General features: G+C 44.7%; 1 protein-coding gene across 1 annotated transcript in view; it reads right to left on the reverse strand.

The window, feature by feature from the left end:
• Positions 1–2041: 2041 nt before the first annotated feature.
• Positions 2042–24622, reverse strand: part of LOC137353036 (protein phosphatase 1 regulatory subunit 37-like) — a 46091-nt gene continuing 23510 nt past the window's right edge. Inside the window, exons 8-13 of the mRNA XM_068018963.1 lie at positions 24495–24607; positions 21109–21250; positions 19711–19877; positions 15616–16654; positions 11025–11117; positions 2042–9820 (exon numbers count right to left, since the gene is read on the reverse strand). Of these exons, the coding sequence (XP_067875064.1) occupies positions 11035–11117; positions 15616–16654; positions 19711–19877; positions 21109–21250; positions 24495–24607 (1544 nt within the window). The 3' untranslated portion in view covers positions 2042–9820; positions 11025–11034. The remainder of the gene's footprint in view (positions 9821–11024; positions 11118–15615; positions 16655–19710; positions 19878–21108; positions 21251–24494; positions 24608–24622) is intronic.

Raw genomic sequence — 24622 nt, forward strand, 5'->3', positions numbered from 1 at the left:
TTCCCATACATCTAAATAATACCCATGTTGTCTGCCTTTATTTGCCAGGTAGGTCTCCTTTAACATCTGTATCCTCTTTCCTGTCCTTTCAAGCAAAATAATTTTGCATGCAGGTGCACTTTTTGCCCTGTCTGCAACACACTTATGCAGAGAACGCCTGTGCGAAAACACTTAATTGGAAAGTTCTAACTTTGAATCTAATTAATTTTAATTTTTAATTATCAATTACTGTCAAAAACCAGCTTATAAACTATTGGGGCTCAAATAAATGTCCTCAATGTTATCTCTAACCAATCAGAGTGGCACACGTACTGCACGAGTACATCCCCCAGGTCTCAATTAGCAGCCTCAGAAGGGAATCATGACCTCAGGTTAAAGCATGGGATTACAAAAACCAGACGTCACGTGGTGATTTCAGACCCATAACTTCTCAGCTTTCGTTTAAACAAAGAAACCACACAAACTCGGATAAAATGTGGCATATCTGTAGGTCTCCAAATGCTATCTCTGAACTGTGACCGTGGCAGTTTAAGCCTACCAGTTCTCGTGAGTTACTCTGTCACACGGCACCACGATTCTTTTTTTTCTAAGCATGAGCTGTTTCGGTTTCTCAAAGTTCAGCTTAACTGCTCAAATATGGGGACGTATTTTAAGCGGCACTTTTCGGGTGTTTTCACTGCAAAATGACCTCAGTTACAATCTCGTTTGGTGTTATCTCCTCACAGCACCACTCCCCAGTATGCCAACAGGAGGCACTATTGCAGAGGTCCAAGTTGGACAATGTTGGATTTTCCCCATCACCCTCCCTGACATTATAACTACCCAACATAGAAAGGCAGGTATTAAATCAAGCACACATGCTCTAAACATAGATAAGACTTTTGCTCGCCAAGGGTATTATGGGATACAGAGCCAAGGTGGGTAAATGGAATTAGGATACAGATCAACCCATGATCTCATTGAATAGTCGAACAGGCTCAAGGGGCTGAAGGGCCTCCTGTTGTTCCTATGTTGCTGAACGGCAAGCAATGAGTTAAAGCGACAGGCTGCACCATGATTTAATAGCTGCAAGACACATTCAGGCAGCTATAACAGGACACTATGTATTGTAAGATGATGGAGAGAGGAAGGAAACTTTTTAGGTGGCTCAGTTGATGAATATAGTGTCCAATATGGTACTCAGCCACACAGACTATAGGCCAGGAAAGTGTTCCAGGTTAAGTCCCCGGGTGTGCTAAATTAGATCTCATCCAGGCAGCAGATTATTCATAACCAACCCCTTCTGAAAGTGGTCACGTGTGGATGCTGGGCAAGGAAGCAATCGGGTTCATCTCTGATGTCCTTCCCCAAGAAAGAACCTGCACTGATTTGGCAGCTCTCGTGACCATGGTCAACTCAAACCATTGCACAGTCAACGAGTTGCACTGTGGGACAGCTGACGCTTTCCCTACAGGCTGTCATAAGAAGGGAAACTTTTTAAAAATTCGTTCATGGGATTTGGCTAGCTAGAATATCATTTACTGCCCATCCCTAATTGCCCTTTGAGAAGGTGGTGGTGAGCCAACTTTTTGAACCGCTGCAGTCCATGTGGGGTAGGTGCACCCACAGTGCTGTTAGGAAGGGAGTTCCAGGATTTTGACCCAGCGACAGTGAAGGAACGGTGATATAGTTCCAAGTCAGGATGGTGCATGGCTTGGAGGGGAACTTGCAGGTGGTGGTGTTCCCATGTGTCTGCTGCCCTTGTCCTTCTAGGTGGTAGAGTTCAGGGATTTGGAAGGTGCTGTTGAAGGAGCCTTGGTGAGTTGCTGCAGTGCGATTTTCACCTTGTGGACCATTCCCTCCGGAAATGAATGGTGCCTTGATTGAGGAATTCTTATTAGGTGCCAACTGTCCAAGTATCAAATGAAGGTCCATTATCTCAGTGGGGCAATCTGAGGAACATCCTCTTCTTGTAGAGCAGCTGGGTTGGATTAGTATGTTCCCAGTTGGTGATGAGTGTTCTGAGGGTAGCGAGAGAAAAGAAAACCACAAAACAACTCGGTATAATTTAAGAAATCTTTATTTTCTTTTAATTATTAACCAAGATTCTGAATAAACCCAAAAGATGCTGTAAAACTCACATAATTGCAGTAGGTTCATTTCAGAGCTTGGAGAGGCTCAGTGGAAATATGTCCACTTAACCAGAATCAATAGATTAATCAAGTATTTAGTACAAGTGCAGGTACTCGAGGAGGCATCAACATTCATTGATCGTGGGCAGAGATGCGTGCTCCATCACCCGTAGGTACAATGACAAAAAACAACACTAACTCCGGGCAATATCTGAACTTTAAGAAAGCTTCCACCATTGTCGATAAAAGGGATTGGACACTTCTTGAAAAGAGAACAGAAAAAAAAAAATGACAGGCTCCAGGAATTAATAAAAATAAAAGAGAACCTTCGCTGCATAACAGCAAACTGCTGGCAAAAAAAAAAAAATAAGCTTTAGAGCATTAGCCTGTCCAGTGGTCAACAGAAAACCATGGCAATGGCCAGTCTGAACTGCTGTCAGTCTTAATGGTTAATGGAGGTAACAATGATCACAGCAAATAAGCTGCTACTTTGGTCCTACATGTCAGTGAAATGATTAGGGGAAATTATGTTGGGCGAGACTAAGTTGGAAGGGGTTGAGGGAGTTCCAGCAAAAGGGGTGGAATGGAAGAAAGTTACACACAGAGTTAGAGAGACACACGTGAACAGGGGTGGGAAAGAGAGGGAGACAGATCAACACAGTATTCAAAGGCCTGATAAGCTCGAAAAATGAACGTGATTACATTAACATTTCTTTAAAATGCAAGACATTATTTTACAGCTATTTTCTATCTCATTAGGCTCCATAAACACCATTGCCCCAAGTGTTTTCTGAACTCTAGTGTTTGAAAGCAAGCATGACCCATTCTTCCTCTCAGTTTGCCTCCCTCCACCGACTGTTTGATCCTGCTTTTACTCTAATGGTGTAATACTGTGGCAAATCAATCTTGAACAGAGGACTTCAAAAAATGGTTGATAATTCGGTGTAGCTGTAATAAATCATTTGCAAATCATCTTTTTCTACCTCCATCACAGTTTTGAAAAGAAAATGCATGACGAACAACGGAATATGGATTGCTGTACTCTCATATGTCAAAGGACCCAGAACCCCATGAAATGTGGCTAGAGATTCACGCACAACAGTATTTCAGACAATATCCGGAATTGGATCAAGGGCTCTGTCTGTCAGGTAGTGGCCACCCTGTGCCTTATTGCTGTCATGCATAAGCACCTTATCACCTTCATAAAGTAAAGCAGCCCAATGAGATTCAGTGTCGAGTCTTGCAAACAGTGGTGGGGAGGGGAGGGAGAAGAAGTGTCCCGCCTGAGAGTTACCAACAGCTGTGAAACAGCACTGCGACAGTTAGAACCTGCAGGAGAGGAGAGGTGGGGAGGGGGGGGGGGGGGGCGGAGAAAGGGTATAAATCAACAAATAGTCATCAGCCCCAGTAGGGGAAGTGTTTTAGTCTGGTTTCCTAAGCAGGTTTAACCCCAGCGTTGGTCAGTCACATCTCCTGCTCCTCCGCTTTCCTCGAAGTCCAGAGCTGGAAAGATGTCCGAGGGAAATATTGGTCCGGGGCACTAGGAATTCTAAGTAGTCATCAGTCCCCTTTCCTTTGTGAAAACTTATTTTAAACTGCGGAATCAATGTACCCCAACTTAAATTCGTGCCCATCTACACACAGGCAGAATCCTGTTCCCGGATCACTAACACATTCCTACAACTTTTTGCAACACTTTCAGACACCTCCAGAAAAGGTCAGAAGTAGATCCCGCCAGAAAATCACTGACATAGCAAGAGGTCATTTAAATTGGTAACAGAAGTGGATTACCATTATTCTCCTACTGGTGTTGGTACAGGATAATAAAAAAAGAATACACAAATTGTTGTGGGGTCAGGAACATAAGGATGAAGTCAGTGTTGTTTTTTGCCCAGAATACTGTACTGGGTTGCTTGGTGGAAAGAGAGAGCAGCAGCTCTGCTCACAATCCGCTGTCAGCAGCATCACGTCCGATGCACTCCCCGCACTGGGAGGGCCATCCTCTCCACTCAGTAATTCGTACATGGTATAACAGTCATTTAAAAGCAGTATTATCAGAAATCACCAACTGTCATGCTGAGAACAATCATTCCCTTCCCCACTACACAATCCCCCCAACCCCAGCAAAAGTCATCCACTGTTCTAGTAGAAAATGTTTGTTACTCTCCTTGGTGCCTCTTTTGTTTTGAGCATTCACAATTACCGTGATTTCTGATCATACAACTGCTGTGCAATTTAGAAATCTCAATATATTAGTGTCCCATGTGACCATCACATCCCGTCCTATTCATTTCAGTGGTGCCCATTGAAGAGACCTGGCTGTATGCACCATGCTTTGTGTGTCTCTCTCTTTCTTTGCTGGTGTCAGTCAGTCCCAAAGATTGAAAAAAAGTCATTAACAGCCAGCAAACAACAGTCTGGTTTTTTTTTTGTACCCTTGTTTTTTCCTTCCACTGCCCAAAACTGCTGACTCCAGCTCTATGACTAATGCCACCTCTTGGGTCATTCCTGGCTGAGCATTGGCAGGGTATCCCAGAGCAGGAGAGGGCAGCACCCAATCCTATCCTCAGCTAGCACGCGCTTCTAATCACTGGGTGCTAAGCCAAGGACAGGGACCCTGGTGATCTTTCTGCTCCCTAGCCCATGGCGAATTGTAACACCTTCTGCTGTCCCGGCTGATCCCGGGGATCGAACCTGGGACCTGGAACGTTCCTGATCTAGTACAGCTCAGTGGCAAATGGTGCAGTTCACTTACATGTTGAGCCAAGCGAGAGTCTCAGAATGAGTTTTTAAAATGTTACTGATGTGGATCCAAAGATATCAACCAAACCCTAACAGCACGGTCACAGAATTAAATAGCTCTCTACCCTCCTTCCAAAATAAGACTACTTCCCTTAAAAATAACAGCTGCATGGTTCACTTAAAGATCAAGCATGTGGTCTCCCCTGAAACAGTGCCCCCGTATCATAAACATCTACATCAGTTACAGATCGGGAACAGATCAGTCTCCCAGGATTTGCAAAAGAGACTGGGAGCGGCAAAGCCCATCTGCAGACAGGTGTAAATAAATAGGCACCTTATAATGAGGAGAGTCCCAGAATCTATTCCATTTACACAGTATGTCTGGGGTCGGATCCACTGCACGGTTTCTAATTGGGCTGACCAAAAATTTCTGAAATATAAACCAGACACAAGGTCTGTTGCTCTGAAATAGGGCCATGCTGCCCAGGAGGTGGTGACATTATCTATTGGAAGTCTCATCAGCAACTAAGCAAACCTGCGACAACCCTGTTAAACCGTTTCCCCCACACTCCACTTCACGTGTGGACCCCAAGTGACTCAGTCATCCTCAAGAGCTGGAATAACAACAGAGTTCTTGTTCTGTATTTTGTGTGAATATATTCTTGTTTGGGACTTTGGGCACCAGAAACCAGTATAAACTGCTTCACCTGAGAGAGAGTGCATGGACATCCAGTATTGTGGACAATTCCTCTTTGACCTTGATAACAAAAACAAAACATGAAACCCACTGAAATGAAAGGAACCACTGTCCAGGCTCCAACTATCCCACGACAGTTGTCAGGATATGTACGCAACACACTTACCCACCACCGCGCCCCTCCCATCCCCACCCTCCAAACCCCAGACCATTTGGCAGGGGATAGTCTCAATCAACATCTCAAACAGCCAAGTTATTCCTCAAATGTACAAGAGTTGCCACAACAAACAAGAGACAGCAAAGAAAACCCACAATTATTGTCACAACAAACCTCTGACAGGAGAAAACATCGGGAAACAAAACTTAAAGAAGCCCAGCGACACCAGTTCACACGCATCTCTATACATAGTGTTATACTATAAATCAGATCCTCTGTACCTCAACACTTGAAAGTTAGAGTCAATTTATACATATCCTGCTGTAACTTGCATGCAGTAAGTCTCAAGACGCTGCCCTGAAACATTTATTGCACTTTTAAAAGAACCTCTGGATTCTAGCACTCAGCCCCCTAGGGCTGATGCCATCCTCCCATTTAATTTGGATTCATCTTATGTTCTCGCTGATGCAACTCATGGAGCAACACCTCCACCCCTCCCACAAAACAGGTTTTATACATAATCTTGTAGAAAACGAGGATATACTTGCACATTTTAAGCACTCCCTGGCTCGCTCGCTCTCCTCACTTCCATTCTCATGCAGTCCTTCACCACCGCAACCCTTGAGGCACTGCTCACAGCCGTGGGCAGCTCAAGTAGGGGGAGTCACATGCCACTTTGTACCCCGTCGGCTGCACATCACAACTGCTGTAAGTCTTCAAGACAGTTACGTCTGCACATTTTTCCTCCTTTCACATAAGCTTGTGTCAGGTCTTTCAGTTTGAGAAGTGTTTGGGATCGACAATCTAGTCGCCATTTATCCAAGTGTAATATCTGAGGATGGCGACAACTTGTACTTCAACTCCTCGTATTTCTTATATAGATCACAAAAATAAATGACCATTTCTGGGGTGAGCTTGGTCGGCAGACTTTTAGCTGGTGCCTCAGAATGTTTCATGGGCTATTGCTAGCCAGTCAGAAGAAAGAACCAAGACAGGATCTTAGTAAACTTCAAACTTTAGGAGGTGGAGGACACAGTCTGAAATTGTATGTCCTGCTCCTGGGGTAAGGAGTTAGAAAATGATGGTCCTTTTTTCCCCACAACAACTCTACCCAGCTGAACCACAACTGAGGTTAAAATGCACGGACACAACAGATACTTGCACAGTATGCTGGCATTGCCTTCTCAAAGCTACAAGCAAGCCAATCCCCATTTGAAGGTAACAGGTAGCTCAGGCACACACACACACATACACCATTGGTTCAGGTCATGACACAAATCACGAGAAAAAAAAAAGCCTGAATGAATTAATGCTGAATGGAATCCAGACAGCCTTTGTTGAAACCTTGAAAGCACATTTTTTTTGTATAATTTTTTTAAAAGAAAAAAAACAATTACCCTATTTATGTTCCAGCAGAGTTCACATCTTTCCAATATTACTAATATTTCCTTACTGTCGCTTTAAGGCTACAAAAGTTCTCCCTGTGTGAGGAAGGGACAGTAACACAGTGAGCGAAAACACTACATCTTCACTGAGGTAGAATTGGGAATAAATATCCCACTCCTGACCCAGTCTAATCCCCACGGCACCTAACAGACTCCATCTGTAATTCTTTGCACAATCTGCCTGTTCCAGACAGGATGACGCAATATATTTTGATTGCTGTACCTTTTCAACCTATGCAAGTTTGCTTTCCGCAAAGAAAATTTACTAAAAATGTTGACATTGGAATTCATTCTGAATGCTCCCCTCAAAATTAATTCTCATGTAATATGATGGGATAACCCCCACATTACAGTGAAAGCTGATAAGGTTGCCTCAGATTATATCGAAAAACTTCAAACGGTCTTCTTGTATACCCCACTATCCTATGCAATCAAGGGGAGCAAACAAGACCGCATATTGCTTCAGTTCAGTTACCCTGTCCCAGCAAGGCAATCTGCCCAGGCTTCACAGGGAAGTTCGGACGCTGGAGGGAGATGGCTGAAGTGTGATTCTACGAAATGTAATCTCGTACCCAGAGGCAGCATCAAGGAACATCACAGCAAGTAGTTCCCTCTCACTTTCTCAGCTGTATCCAAGAACAGAAAGCCAGTCTTTTCCTCTCCCATTAATGATTATCAGCAGTTGGGCTTTTATATAAGGATGTAAAAAGGAGAGACAGAGAACAGAATACCACTTTGGTGGGGCAAGGGAATTTAAGATAATTTGCTAAATGGAGATTCAAGGATCAGTATGGGTCCTGACCGGTGGAGATTACAACAAGTTTGACTATTATCCTCAGCTGCAGTGGGATAATGCACCAGTACATTATTATAGTCTTGTGGCACTGTGCTTTATTCTCCTCTGTGAGAATTGAGGGACTACACACAACAAAATAAAAAGCAAAAATGCTGGAAATCTGAAATTAAAAACAAGAAAATGTTGCAAATAAAACAGGTCAGTCAGCATCTGTACTGACTGATTGATGAAGGGGCACACCTGAAACTCGTAACTGGTCTTCTATTTACAGACGCAGATTGATGTGCGGAGTTTTTCCAGCATTTTCTGTTTTTATTTCACCACATGCCAAGTTTGATTAATTCAGAATTGATTACCTGCACAATTAGATAGAAAGCAAAGCAAAAAGAGGAGTCTCACTCCAGACTGCTCCAATAGCACTGAAGGATGCCATGTGAGGGCTTACAGGAAGGAAGAGAACTATTATACTGCTTTGGCTCTGAGCAGTAACCGTTAGCATTGCTCCAAACCTCTAACTAAAACATGCTGCAGTTCAGGAAAACAATGTATAGCAAAGGGTGAGCCACAGAGAGCAGAATAACCCACTTTTTGGGTGCAATTTTAACTATCAATTGCTGCCATCTGCATTCACAGGTTATTTATGCTGAAAAGGACACAGATTGTTTCCATGCTGCAGTGCAAATATATTGTGGAAAACAAAAGCAACTGGTGTTTTGATCACAGAAAAAGATTTTGCGAATTGTTAAATAACACTGCGCATTTCTGGCAATTCAGTAGAAATAATTATTAAAGTAGTTTTCATCATTTTCAACCTCCCATTCCCTCAAAGATTAACAAGCATGATCATAGGAACCCTCAGGGATTGACCTACTTTTACCAAATGGTTGGGAAGATGACTAGTGTCACAGACCAAATAAATTAGTGTTAATCTCTAGTTGTCTGCAGGTTGCTAAGGTCATTAATACCTACGTGCAGCTAAGTAGTTCTGGAGGGGCTTTTGATGCAACCCTCTGCTAACTGAAAAGTTGCATTAAAATTGGAGCATTCAAACTTCAACTCCTCAGGCAAACTCCATACAGCCGCTTTTTAAAAACATTAACCTGACATCAATAAACATCAAGATTGAAATAAATAGCATCTAATCTAAAATAAAAATCTCACTGGTAAACTAGAACACAAACAGTACCAGGGCTGAAAATGATCTTTTGAGTATTTCTGATTTTTCTCCCCACCGTTCCCCAATACTAATCTTTTCACTAGCAGAGAGAAGTCAGATCAGGATCGAGGTGTGGCCGCGGGGGTGGGGGGGGGGGGGGGGGGGGAGGGGCCGGTCCCTTGAATATTGGGCCTGCTCCTAGCTAGTGGCTGAAATCGCTAGCAAAAACATGAAGAGGAAAGGGGAATGCTTCTTGCAGTTTAGTAGTAATGAAGAGTTAATTGCAGCCCTGTCACGATGCACACACCATCAGGGCGAAAGACACGGGCAGCACTTTCACATTCAGATTCCAGACACAGACTCAGCAACCCGGGCATATCTCTCATGTCAGGTAGTCTCCGCCCCAGCGACGAAGAACCACCCCACTGGACTGAGTCCAACAGTAATCTAACTTTTCCTTGGTGGCGCTTCTTTGGTTCACAACCGGACCGACATCATGTCACAGAAACCCTTTCCCTGCCGGCGAGATGGAATGGAACACAGTGGCGTGGTGATGAGTGAGGTGGATCTACAGTGAACAGTCTGACCACCCCTGCTCCAATTTGAGACAGACAGCGAGGAGAGGGCAAGTGAGAAATACATTTTTTTGTTGGTTGCTGAAGTGGGTGGGGATCTTCAAGGACAGCCTTAGTACATCCAGCAGGACCCGAAAGACACTGCAGACGAATAAAAATGAATACTTAAGTTAGTTCTGGTTGGCAAAAGTCAAAAGCTGTAAAAGGGATTGAGAAACTATAGCTAGAGGAGAGAATTGAAATATCGGGATGTTCGAGAGGCGTTTCAACAGAGGATTTTAAAATTATGAAGGGTTTTGAAGAGGCGGAAAAAGACTATTTCTCTCTAGTTGGGAAGTCAGCGACAGGGGCTCATTAATTTAAAATTCTCACACATCGAGGGAAGACATTGGAAGACATTTCTTTATGCTGAGGGCTGTTGGAACATGGTATGGTTTGCCATAGGGAGAAGTTGAGGCAGAGACCTCTGCACCTTTTAAAGGAGGAGTAGACAAACAATTAGAGCTGAATACAGGAACATGGGGAGAAAGTAAGGCAGTGAGGTTAGTTTTGGAATGCCCTAGTAAAGAGCCAACACACACCACATGGGCCAAAAGACCACTTACTGTGCTGTAAAGCTCTATAATCCTAACTACCGCAAAAGCTTTACAGGTAAATTCTTCACCTAGCGTGGTACTGAGTCACACAGACCAGGGGTTCTGGGTTCCATCTTAGATCTGTGGCACATCATCTCTCAACTGGGTCAGCAGCTTGGCTTAGCCATCCCTGCTCATGATCACTATTCAGAGGCTACTGTTGGAAACATGTGTATGGACACCAGGCATTCCACATCTAACAGCCTGTTAACACTCAAGGTGGAGGCTCAGATGTAAGGAATGACCCACAGGTGAGGTACTGGAGAGTGGCGCGCCCCCACAGACTCATGTTCCAGTGTGAGATGGGGAGAAATAAACCAAGTGATGGAGTGACACCAGGACTGGGTTCCCTCAAGTGATGTTTGTGGGTTCTCGGTGGTTTCACTGGCTGTTCAATTTGTTCAGTATTTACCAAGGATGATTATTAGCAGTGAGCCACAACTACTGGCAGTTTCAAAATGCTTTACAAAAAATATTCCTCACAGTCGTTCTGCTGCCATTCCTTGTCAGTGGACTGAACAGCCTGAAGTTTTGCATTCCTGCCCACCTACAGCCTGATGCTTACAGCGTCATACAGGCTGCCCTTGAGATGACGCAGAGCTCAGAACCATGCCCATCACTCTGAATGTAGAAGTGTGGGTCAAGCTCCAATAGAGGGATAACAGGGCCCAATTGTAAGCAAAATGTTTGGAAATGAAATACTTCCTTACCGGCTCATTCTCAAGATGCTTCACGACACGTTTCCTGACTCGCTTCCAGCAATAATTCCTCCAACTCCTTTTCGGTTTTGGGGGATGTAAACTCTTCAAAAAACAAATCAGAACCATTAATAGAAAGGGGAAGAACGAGGGCGTTGTCAGAACATAAGAGAATGGGAAAACTGATTTAAAAGCATTGGTTGTGGGGGGTGGGGGAAGAACCTCCAGCAGTCAATGTGATCAGGCCCATATTTTATACCTGCTCTGTGATGAGTTAACTACCTCAGCCGGTAGAGAATTCCAAAGATTCACACCCTCTACGTGCAGAAATTTCTCCTCATCTCAGTCCTAAACGGCAGAACCCCCTAGTTCTAGACTGTCCAGTCATGGGAAACAGCCTCTCAATCCTGTACATTGAACACTGGATTTATCATCATTTTTAGATCTGGAGTGTCTAAATGAGTGTATGTGGGTCAGACCTGTCCTGCAAACCCAAGCGATCCAGTGCATGAAGCCCAGGAAACTCGGGTATATTTGTGTTTCAACACCTGCTGTTTACCTATTCAAAATTTGTGGGCCTGGAGGTTTGGAAAAGGTCTGTTTCATGCATTATTTCCTCATTGGTGGATGAATTCTAAATCAGAGTAACCAATCTTGGTGATATAGTCATCCAACACAGTAACAGGCCCATCGCGTCCATGCCGGCCATCAAGCACCTACCTATTCTAATCCCAGTTTCCAGCACTTGGCCTGTAGTCTTGTTTGCTATGGCGTTTCAAGTGCTCATCTAAATACTTCTTAAATGTTGTGAGGGTTCCTCCCTCTACCACTTCTTCAGGCAGTGCGTTCCAGATTCCAACCACCCTCTGGGTGAAAAGATTTTTCCTCAAATCCCCTCTAAACCTCTTGCCCCTTACCTTAAATCTATGCCCCCTGGTTATTGACGCCTCCGCTAAGGGAAAAAGTTTCTTCCTATCTAATCTATCAATTCCCCTCATAATTTAGTCTTCCTCAATCAGGTTCCCCCTCAGCCTTCTCTGCTCCAAGGAAAACAACCCTAGCCCTTTCAGTCTCTCTTCATAGCTGAAACGCTCCAGCCCAGGCAACATCCTGGTGAATCTCCCCTGCACCCTCTCCAGTGCAATCACATCCTTCCTATAGTGTGGTGACCAGAACTGTACACAGTACTCCAGCTGTGGCCTAACCAGCGTTTTATACAGCTCCTCATAACCTCCTTGCTCTTATATTCTATGTCTCGGCTGATAAAGGCAAGTATCCCATATGCATTCCTAACCACCTTATCTACCTGTGCTGCTGCCTTCAGTGATCTATGGACAAGTACACCAAGGTCCCTCTGACCTTCTGTACTTCCTAGGGTCCTACCATCCATTGTATATTCCCTTGCTTTGTTAGTCCTCCCAAAATGCATCACCTCACACTTCCCAGGATTAAATTCCATTTGCCACTGCTCCGTCCATCTTACCAGCCCATCTATATTGTCCTGTAATCTAAGGCTTTCCTCCTCACTATTTACGACACCACCAATTTTCGTGTCATCCGCAAACTTACTGATCATACCTCCTATATTCACATCCAAATCATTAATGTACACTACAAACAGCAAGGGTTCCAGCACCAATCCCTGCGGTACACCACTGGTCACAGGCTTCCACTCGCAGAAACAACCCTCAACCATAACCCTCTGCCTCCTGCCACTAAGCTAATTTTGGATCCAATTTGCCAAATTGCCCTGGATTCCATGGGCTCTTACCTTCTTAACCAATCTTCCATGCAGGACCTTATCAAAAGCCTTACTAAAGTCCATGTAGACTATATTAACTGCTTTATCCTCATCTACACATCTAGACACCTCCTTGAAAAATTCAATCAAGTTAGCTAGACACGATCGCCCCCTGACAAAGCTATGCAGATTAATCCCTGCCTCTCCAAGTGGAGACTAATCCTGTCCCTCAGAATTTTTTACAACAGTTTCCCAACCACTGATATTAGACTCACCGGCCTTTAATTACCAGCCACTTCAGATATATGGAAATTAATGGGAACAGGGATTTAAATTTTATATAATTTTTTTTATTCGCTCGTAGGATGTGGATGTGGCTGGCTAGATCAGCATTTATTGCCCATCCCTAATTGCCCTCGAGAAGGTGGTGGTGAGCAGCTTTCTTGAACCGCTGCAGTCCATTTGGTGTAGATATAACGACAGTGTGGTTCGTGAGGAAGTTCCAGGATTTTGACCCAGTGACAGTGAAGGAACAGTGATATAGTTCCAAGTCAGGATGGTGTGTGGCTTGGAGGGGAACTTGCAGCTGGTGATGTTCCCATGCATCTGCTGCCCTTATCCTCCTAGGTGGTAGAGGTTGCGGGTTTGGAAGGTGCTGTCGAAGGAGTCCTGGCGAGTTGCTGCAGTGCATCTTGTATATGGTACGCACTGCTGCCACTGTATGCCGCAGATGAAGGGAGTGAATGTTGAAGGTGATGGATGGGGTGCCAATCAGGCAGGCTGCTTTCTCCTGAATCATGTCGAGCTTCTTGAGTGTTGTTCTATGTTGCCAGAGATCCTCTATACAGCCCATGACAGCAAAAAACGCGATCCGGTCAAACATTAGTGCTTTCCACTGCCTCCAGGACTTTGTACACAAAACTATTACCTTCATACAATGAATTACACTGACATGCTATAGTGTAGAAATGTCTCACTGCACCAAGTCACCTATCCTAGACACAGAGGCATCACATACCTGACCTCCTTTTGGACTCTGGTGTAGTTACCCTAGGATAACTAAGTGACTTAGTGAAAGTCAAGTGCACTCAACTAGTGCAGGAGAGGGTCGGAGCAAGAAACCCCCATTGCCTCCCCAAAATTTCTGTTATCAAAATTGTAGCCTAGTACTCAGTCTAGTGAGGAAAATACATTTAAAAAAATGATTCCTGGTGCCCACTACAGTGAAAATGTAAAGTGGGATGTTAAATCTGGACCAAGTGTAACAAATCCCATTGAAACCTGTGGAGATCCTAGCAAAAGATCCAGATTGGAACCCTGGTTTACCATAATTTTCTCCTCTGCTTGGTGCTAAGGGCATAAGCGAATGGTCCTTACTGACTTTTTGAAAAACGAAATCTCCTTTCTCTGCTGAATTCATCCTGGGAAACTGTCTCACATCTGCCAGGACCCCTCCAAACTCTGACCCAAATGCCCATATTTCATGTGAGAGTTTAGAGGTGAGGGCTGGCAGGCTTTTCAAGCTTAGGAAATGGTGGGTGGGGAAAATCTCAGTAGCGCCTAGACACTAAGGCCAGTTGTAGCATCTCCACGGCTAAGATCAGCTAATTTAGCAGTAGGCAATAGGCCCAAGGAGGCATGGGGGAGAAGACTGCAGTGATGGGGAAGGGTTGGGGAGGGTAAATGGAGGGGACTGTGGGAGAGAGAGAGAGAGAGAGAGAGAGAAGACTGTATTCTATTATTCAACTTCAGTCAATTTTACTTGATGAACAGTTGCTCAGTAAATTAGGCCTCTGCCAACTAGTTGAACAGAGAAAATTATAAATTATCAGCTTAAATCAAATTGGGGCGGCACAGTGGTTAGTGCCGCAGCCTCACAGCTCCAGGGACCCAGGTTCAATTCTGGGTACCGCCTGTGCGGAGTTTGCAAGTTCTCTTTGTGACCACGTGGGTTTTCGCCGGGTGCTCCGGTTTCCTCCCACAGCCAAAGACTTGCAGATGATAGGTAAATTGGCCATTGTAATTTGCCCCTAGTGTAGGTAGGTGGTAGGGAATATGGAATTACTGTAGGGTTAGTATAAATGGGTGGTTCTTGGTCGACACAGACTCGGTGGGCCGAAGGGCCTGTTTCAGTGCTGTATCTCTAAATAAATAAAATAAATTATAGATTAACGGTCACGGAAGGAGTCTTTTCAATTAAAAACTGCTGAACAAGGGGACTGGCCATCCAACAGTTAATGTGTTTGTTTTTCAACATCGAGGGCGGCACAGTGGCGCAGTGGTTAGCACCGCAGCCTCACAGCTCCAGCAACACGGGTTCAATTCTGGGTACTGCCTGTGTGGAGTTTGCAAGTTCTCCCTGTGTCTGCGTGGGTTTCCTCTGGGTGCTCCGGTTTCCTCCCACATGCCAAAGACTTGCAGGTTGATAGGTTAATTGGCCATTATAAATTGCCTCTAGTGTAGGTAGGTGGTAGGGAAATATAGAGACAGGTGGGGATGTGGTAGGAATATGGAATTAGTGTAGGATTAGTATAAATGGGTGGTTGATAGTCGGCACCGACTCGGTGGGCCGAAGGGCCTGTTTCAGTGCTGTATCTCTAAAGAGACATCTATGTGATGAGGTAAGGAGTTGAATAGCTTTGAGGTCCTGTGAAAAATGAGTTATCGAGTAGGAGACATTGCAAGGGCTTTTGTTTCGATAGCAAAATGGTAGAAGTGTGTGTACGGTGATGTACTTGGAGCTTAGGAAGAACAAAGGAGAAAGCCCAGTGGAGCACAGAGCATTGTGTTATTGGTAAAATAGAGGAATGTTTGCCCTGATTTATCAGGATTCAGGCTTTACTCATTAGAGCAGACACTCACCATGCTCAATGCTGTAACTCACTGCTTTGCCATCCGTGCCTGTGGTTAGCCGTGTTGACTCAGGCAGTCTGTGTACAAGCTCTGCTTTCAGTCCATTTGGTAAGGCAGTCCCACGTATCACATGCTCACAGTCTTTAGCGCATACCGTCTCAAACTCGTGTCCAGCGTTATCTGCCCACTTGTCCACATCCGATGGGCTCCCAGACTGGAGACTACCATCAGAGGCAGAGGCTGGAACAGTCAAAGCTGTCACAGTGTCTGATGCCAAGCAAGGCAAAGGCTCAGATGAGGATTCTGCTTCGTTTGCGGAGCTCCTATTCTTTCTGCTTTGCAGTGCTTCTTTCAGCCATTGTACATCCTGGTTGTCGGGGTTCTCTGGTGGGCTTTCCACTCTGGTCACGAAGAAGACTTTGTGACCCCTCCCTGGACTGGACACAAGCCGCTCATTGTTTCTTGGCGGGATCTCGATCGGTGAGCTGACAAACACTGGGCTCTCAGGTCCCTCGGATTTTAACTCAGTTGCAATCTGTGTTGACTGTTCACCAACAGTTGCTGGGCTGTTTCCATCCCCTGTGCCACATTCTGTGACTGAATCCTTTCCAGAATGGGTTTCCGAAGGATCCTGGTGCCGAAGCTGCTGCTTCTCCGAGTTTGGCGTTCCAACCACACTTGGTTGTGTCACTATCCTCCCCGACTCATCCTGCACTGTCGGCTCTGTATTACATTCCACGGAGGAGGACAAAAGACCCGATTTACTGGTGCTATCCAACTCTTCAGTATTCTCAGTCACGGATGGTACACTTTCTTGGGCAACTCCATTTCCTGATCCGTCTGGTGTTTCCTCCGTCGTTGGGCAGACTTGACTCCTTTGGGACTCTTCCTTGTTATCGCACAGCGTCACAGTGATCTCAGGCATTGACGCAGACTGCTGCATTTTCTGTTCCTTCTCCTCCTTCTCCTTTGCCAGGATGAAGTTCCTCTTGCAGCCGTTTTGGATCTCGGTGAGGAGAGCTTTCTGAGTTTCAATGAAGCTCTTTACCTGAAGAGAAAATGACACCGTTGGTTACGCATTTATACAGCGTCTTTAACATAGCAAAACACCCCAAGGTGCTTCACAGGAGGTTGGATACAAAATTTGATACTGAACCACATAAGGAGACATTATGGCAGATGACCAAAAGCTGGGTTTTAAGGAATGTTTTAAAGAAGGAGACAGTTATAGATGTGTACAGAGGGAATTTCAGAGCTTAGGACCTAGGCAGCTGAAGGTATGGCCGAAAATAGTGCAGCGATTAAATCAGGGGATATGCAAGAGGCCAGAATTGGGAGGAGCAAAGGGATCTCGAAGGGTTGTAGGGCTGGAGGGTAGAGATTGGACGAGGGCATGGAGAGATTTAAAAACAAAGATGAGATTTTTTTTTAAATTGAGGCATTGTCAGACCAGAAGATAAGGATCTGGTGCTGAATTATAATTCACAGCCACTCTAGGGAGACAGGATAAAGCAACTGTCTCACAGGCAGGCTGAGTGGAGTACCAGAGGTTACAATAATTCATTATGTGAAACTTTGGTAGGCTTCAAAATGATAAAGTGCTACAACTTATTCTAAAGAACTAGCAATTATATTTGCTAGAATTTAAATAAATCTGTATGAATAATTGGAGTAAAACAGCACAGGAGACTTTTTTTTATTTAAGTAATTTCACAGCTTTACTCAGAACAGTAGCCCCCATGTAAATGCAAGTGTTGCCAATATTCAATTCATCTTCACAAGGGGACAAAGGCTAGTCCTTAAACCAAAATTTTGTTCCTGTCCTGAACACGAAAACACCAAAATCACACCCTGCACAAAACTAAAGCTCAGTCATCAAAGGAAACATTTTTAATTTGAAATATTTTGTTTTAAAATCTAACGATGTGATATTTGAGAGCTCAGTTTTACCCAAGTGGTCAGGTTCCATATTTTGTCTCATGTTGAAGCTTCCCCATCATTATTTGGTGTCAGTTTACACTCAACCACTGGCTTGTTCTGTTGGAGCCCCAGTCTTTACTGGCTAGTCACAGCATTTCGCTCAGCAAACATTCTCTTCAGAAGGGACAACACAGAAATTACAATCTACAGAGTAGTAGTTTAAAGAAACCCTTAATGACCAGAGCTTGCTGTCTGCCAAACACTACCTCCTCATTTACATCAGGACATGTTTAATGATGATTAAAGGATTTGATGGGGCAGATAGAGAGAAACTATTTTCTCTGGTAGACGAGTCCAAAACAAGGGAGCATAAAGTTAGAGCTAGGTTGTTCAAGGGTGATGTCAGGAAGCCTTTCTTCACAAAAAGAGTAATGGAAATCTGGAACACTCTCGCTCAAAAAGCTGATGAGCCTGGGTGTCAACTGTAAATGTCAAATCTGAGATTGATAGATTTTACTAGACAAGGGTATTAAGGGCTGCAGAAGCAAGATGGGTAAATAGAGTTAGGATACAGATCAGCCTTGATCTAATTGTATGACAGGACAGGTTCGAGGGGCTGAATAGCCTCATCCTGTGCTCCTGATTGACCCAAAACTCGATGGTCTCCCGTCTCAACTTCTTGAACTGGATTTCCTAATTAAAAAACAAAGCAGATCAGTGAGCTGACCTGTCCATCTGACCATGTTTTATGGGCGTCACACTCAGTCTCCCCAGATCTTCACTCACGGGTTCCACCCCATAATGCTCACATAAATCCTCCACTAGTGAATTGCTTCCTCTTGTCATCAAATACGACTCAATCTCGATTGGACGCTCTAGCAGATATTCAGATTGCAGAACTCTGCATTGGCCTACATCAAACAGGATCTTTGCATCTGTGCCAAATGTATAAAGTGGAGGAACCCAGAGGAAGGGTCAAAGGCATGTATAGGACATCAAAGTTAAATATAAAATTAAAAGGCAGGAAAAGATCAGCTTGTCCATCAAGCCTGCTCCATTCAATGATGGTTGGGGCACTTTAATGAGATTCTACTTTCCTTCCCTTCCCAGCCTACCCTGCATTTTTAAAATTCATTTCATAGGATGTGGGCATCACTGGCATTTATTGCCCCTCACTAATTGCCCTTGAGAAGGTGGTGGTGAGCTGCCTTCTTGAACCACTGCAGTCCATCTGGTGCAGGTACACCAACAGTGCTGTTGGGGAGGGAGTTCCAGGATTTTGATCCAACGACAGTGAAGGAATGGCGATATAGTTCCAAGTCAGGATGGTGTGTGACATGGAGCGAAACTTGCAGGAGGTGGTGTTCCCATGCATCTGCTGTCCTTATCCTTTTAGGTGGAAGAGTTAGGGGTTTGGAAGAAGGCGTGGAGAGTTGCTGCAGTGCATCTTGTAGGTGGTATACACTGCTGCCACTGTGCATTGGTGATGGAGGGAGTGAATGTTTAAGGTGGTAATAGGGTACCAATCAAGTGGGCTGCTTTGTCCTGGATGGTGTTGAGGTTCTTGAGAGTTGCAGCAACTGCAGCCGTCCAGGCAAGTGGAGTATTCCATCACATTCCTGACTTATGCCTTGCAGATGGTGGACAGGCTCTGGGGAGTCAGGAGGTGAGTTACTCACCACAGAGTTCCCAACCTCTAACCTGCACTTGTAACCACAGTATTTGTGTGGCTGATCCAGTTCAGTTTCTGGTCAATGGCAACCCCCAGAATGTTAATAGTGGGAGATTCATAGATGGTAATGCCATTGAATGTCATGGGGAGATGGTTAGATTCTCCCTTGTTGGAGATGGTCATTGCCTGGCACTTGTGTGGCACGAAGGTTACAAGCCACTTGTCAGCCCAAGCCTGAATGTTGTTCAGATCTTGCTGCATATAGAGATGGACTGCTTCAGTATCTGAGGAGTTGCAGCCATGTAATCTCCTGCCAATTGGAATGAGGAGTGAAGACAAGGTAAATCAGGAAGTAGTGACTAAATAACATCAAGTTTGTGATTTAGAAGCCTGTAAAATGTAGGAGGAGGAATTAATAAAATTCCAATTTTGAGACCCTGGAAAATAAGTTAGTGTAAGAATTAGTACGACGAGTCTTCGATTTCAAACCAGGGAAGACTAAAAATACTAACCGTTTCTTTCTTGGGTTCCCTGTCCAGGTCAAGCCTCAGTAGGGAATGGTTCACTTTGAGGGCGAGCGAGAGGGCCATAAGTCCACCAGTCTTGATCTCATTTTCACGCAAATCCAGCCGGAGGAGGCGGGGACTGTCAGCAATGAACTCCGCCACAGCCACGGCACCTGGGAAAAAGATCACGGCAATCTAACCCATTCACCTTAATTAACTCAGCAAGTTAAACACTGCTAGTTCCCACAGCTTTAAATAATGCACCAGAAACTCAATGATTAGCTCCTTGGTACGGAACTTACCCAAGTATCTAACTTGGGAATGACAAAGTTATCATTGTACTGTAAAGGTTCCACTTACATGTTGGATAAATTCCAAGATCTGTAGCGAGCCAGGGGAATAAATAATTTCAACAAGCTTACACATTTTGAATCAAAAACATGAAGTTTAATTTGTCCTCCCTCTTAAAGGTATTGATTCTTGCATAGAATGGTTCCATGGGTATTGGTCATCCCTGCTTAAGTGGGTATCCACCAGAGGTGAGCCCAGACACGCACCAGAGTTCTATTCCATCCTCAGCCAACATCTGTACAGATATGCTTTCAGCAGGGTTCACTGTCCAGTGAACAGGATAAGGAACCCTGCCTGTTTTTTTCTCCCCCCCCCCCCCCCCCCAACTTTAGCAGCACTCTGAACTGTCAGCCCAGCTGACGTTGATAAAGTTGGCAGTCACTGTCTAAACTCACACATGAAAAACAAACACTCAAACAAGGGGCTTAGTGCCCCAGAACTGTATGTGCGGGAGATATTGCTGTTTTCAGAAGAGCGGAGAAAATGAGCAAGAATGGAGCAAAGCACAAGACAATAATCATCTTGGCGAATTACAAAACTTATTATCTCCCTTGAAGGTGATGTCTGTCCCTGCAGTAGCCAATCTGAGTGCCCATTCTTCTTGTATGGGCCCAGACAGCGAGAGTCACTGGGCTCTTTAACTGTAGAGAGCATCACAGTTGAGCCCAATCCCATCCTCACCAGGACATTTTCCAGCATTGGAGGGGGGAGGGGGTGGGTCACTGGATAGCGATCACATGTGGGAATCACGTCTCACTTCCTCCTCCAGAACATAGAGGTTCGGGGAACAATTGTAGATTCCCCCATCAAATCTCTTATCGAGTTCAGCTGATCTAGCATAAACTAAGAATAAAACTGGAGACCTTCCCATACGCATGACCCAGCTGCACACCAATCAGTGCTATTACCAATTTATTATCAAGGGCTCTCAGCTGAATAGATCTTCAACAGATCAATGCAACAGAAACTATCGAGAAACTAGTTTGAAAGCCAGACGCACTTCCAGGATGCAGCAGGATTCACACGTACGTGGGTCTTTTGTTTGGCTCTTACCTTCACAGGTGAGTTTTGTAGATGCCAACCCCAACCGCAGAACTGAGCGGTTTGCAATCAGTCCGTCTTTTAGTTTGTGTACACCTTCATTCCCAACAGCATTATGGCCAAGATTTAATGTCTCCAGACTCAACGTGTAGGGCTGAGATAGTGAGAGAGAGAGAGAGAGAGGAGTCTCCGTTTAAATGTAACATAAATCAGTCTTATTGATCTCACACTGAAGACTTTTCCACTTGGAGCCCATGTAGGTGCAAAGCAGCAGAGAACAACCAGTCTGAAATCCGGTAGTTCAATGACGAGTTTAACACAGGTATCAAGTTAATTTACAAGGTATAGTTAAGGAAATTTCTTAGGAAAGGGGAGGTTTCAAGGTGATCCAGTGGAGTTTAAAAGATTATGAAAGCATTTACAAAGAGATGTGTCAGCTGTGGCTCAGTGGGTAGCACTCTTGCCTCGGAGTCAGAAGGTTGTAGATTCAAGTTCCACTTCAGAGACTGGAGCACAAAAATCAAGGCTGACACTCCAGTGCAGTACCGAGGGAGTGCTGCACTGTCGGAGTGCCATCTTTCAGATGAGACATTAAACTGAGGCCCCGTCTTCCCTCTCAGGTGGATGTAAAGGATTGCATGGCATTATTCTGAAGCAGAGCAGGGGAGTCCATGTCCTGGCCAATATTTATCCCTGCATCATCACAAAAACAGATTATCTGGTATCTTCATATTGCTGTTTGTGGGAGCTTGCTGTGCACAAATTGGCTGCCATGTTTCCTGCATTACAACAGTGGCTGCACTTCAAAAGGACTTCATTGGCAGTAAAATGAATTGTCCTGTGGTCATGAAAGGTGCTATATAAATGCAACTCTTTCTTTTTAAAAAAAAACAGATCCAGTCAAACTGTTCACTGAGACATTCAAATACCAGGGCAGACAGGTTAAATATGAGGGAGTTAGGAATAAGAGATGTTGGTCATATCCTTTTCACTGAGAGGGTAGTAGTGCTGTGGAATAAGTTACCAGATGAGGCCATTTAAAGTGACAAAAAGCAATTTGACACATTTCTGAGAGAATGGATTGAGGAGGTAATCCTCAATATAAAAGTGACAGATTCGTTGGATCTGATTTTCTCTTGACAATTTATCACAGTGTAATAGCAGGCAATTGCAGTCACAGATTACTACAACAACAAAAAAAAAAAATCGGTAACTTACCAGCACCATTGGCCAAATTGGATATTACAACTGCGCAGAACCCATGAGAACAGAACCCAATAAATGCACTTGAGCACTTATGCCATGCACTCGCAAGTACTTTCCACTGTCGACTTCAAGGGGCTTGGTAGTGCACCAGCTAAGGTACTCACTTCACAGTGCCAGACCATTTGGATACCAATGTGGGTTCAGTTTTCAGTATTATTTTTTTATTTTTTATTTAGAGATACAGCACTGAAACAGGCCCCTCGGCCCACCGAGTCTGTGCTGACCAACAACCACCCATTTATACTAATCCTACATTAATTTCATGTTCCCTACTATATCCCCACCATTCTCCTACCTACACTAGGGGCAATTTATCAACCTGCAAATCTTTGGCTGTGGGAGGAAACCGGAGCACCCGGCGGAAACCCACGCGGTCACAGGGAGAACTTGCAAACTCCACACAGGCAGTACCCAGAACTGAACCCGGGTCGCTGGAGCTGTGAGGCTGCGGTGCTAACCACTGCGCCGCCCCACATATTTGTACGTTTTTAGTGTGCATCTTTCCTAATGATGCAAATGCTAGGATACACTTTTTGTCAGCTATTCTCCTTGGGTGCCTTGTTCAAAATACTATCACATGAGCCCAGCCAGTTGTCAACAGACTATTCAATCATGGAGTGCATAACCAAATGTTCACCCACATGCACTTTCCAGTAAGGTTCACTGGACAATGATGAGCAGTGGGAAGCTTTGCTGTTTTACTTTAACTTCCCAGCAGGGCTGGGAAAGAGCAAGGCAAGTGAAACGAATGGGATAGCTTTTTCAAAGAGCCGGTATAGGCACAATGGGCTGAATGGCCTCCTTTCTGTGCTGTGAGGACCTGGAGCTGAGGTGACCCAGCTGCTTGCTGGTTGAGACCAACTATTTCAGCATAGACCAGCGATTGAGCTGCAAATTTCTGATCCTTTCTGGTCCATATCATGCTAATTGGTGCCTTTATCCATGAGAGCGTCAGCGGAACTGATGCGCGTGCTATGTAATCTGTGCATAGTGGGGATATTCACAACAGAGCCGTGGGCACTACGGGCCTGGCAAGTTTGAATCCACTGCAGGTAGGATCCCCATCTTCAAAAGTGCAGTATCACTTTCCCCGCCTCAGCCAAAAATGTCTTGTGAAAATTAGAAATAAAGTGGGGCTAAAATGAAGGCAAGAGCGTCGTCTCAACTCATTCCATATTTGCCTCCTCTGAAGAATCCTTGGCATCAGGTAGCAGGACCGTATCTCCAACGCAGAAGTCCTTGAGGCGGCCAAGTTCCCCAGCATATACACCCTACTGAGCCAGCATCGCTTGAGATGGCTTGGCCATGTGAGCCGCATGGAAGATGTCAGGATCCCCAAGGAGGCATTGTACAGTGAGCTCGTCATTGGTATCAGACCCACCGGCCGTCCATGTCTCCGCTTTAAAGACATCTGCAAAAGCGACATGAAGTCCTGTGACACTGACCACAAGTCATGGGAGCCAGTTGCCAGTGATCGCCAGAGCTGGCGGACAGCCATAAAGGTGGGGCTAAAGAGTGGCGAGTCGAAGAGACTTAGCAGTTGGCAGGAAAAAAGACAGAAGCGCAAGGAGAGAGCCAACTGTGTAACAGCCCTGACAACCAATTTTATCTGCAGCGCCTGTGGAAGAGTCTGTCACTCTAGAATTGGCCTTTATAGCCACTCCAGGCACTGCTCCACAAACCACTGACCACCTCTAGGCGCTTACCCATTGTCTCTCGAGACAAGGAGGCCAATGAAGAAGAAAATGAAGGCACATAAATAAAAGAGAGGAAGTAATAAATATTTTAAAGTTCCTTGTAGATCTGCTGTGGCATTGCTCATGATGGGTCAGAGGACACAGACGTGCTACATCATGTGGCCACAACCAATGGCTCCAGTGTTACCTGGACTTGTATACATAAGCGAATCCCATTATAACTGATTATGTAGGAATCTTCAATGTTAAACGTCGACACACAAAGTGTGAACAAAACTTATGACAATAGGAAGTCATGTTTGTAGACAGGAAATGTGTACATACACCAGATTAATAAAGTAATGTTTTAAATCACTAAAAGTAGGGATAACAGTGAAGGTACAGCCAGTTTCCAATATTGTGCATTTCAAAAGGCAATCATAGTTACTCACTTACCAGTGCAGCTGCCATGTAAGTCATCCCGTTGTGGGTCAACTGATTGTTCCACAGGACCAAGGTCACCAGACCCTGTCTTTGCTCCTTCAACCCATCAGAAATGTAAGCCAAGCCTGTGAATAAAGCAA

Source organism: Heterodontus francisci, chromosome 40 (genome assembly GCF_036365525.1).
Source record: "Heterodontus francisci isolate sHetFra1 chromosome 40, sHetFra1.hap1, whole genome shotgun sequence".
In the NCBI taxonomy this organism is placed as follows: Eukaryota; Metazoa; Chordata; class Chondrichthyes; order Heterodontiformes; family Heterodontidae; genus Heterodontus; species Heterodontus francisci.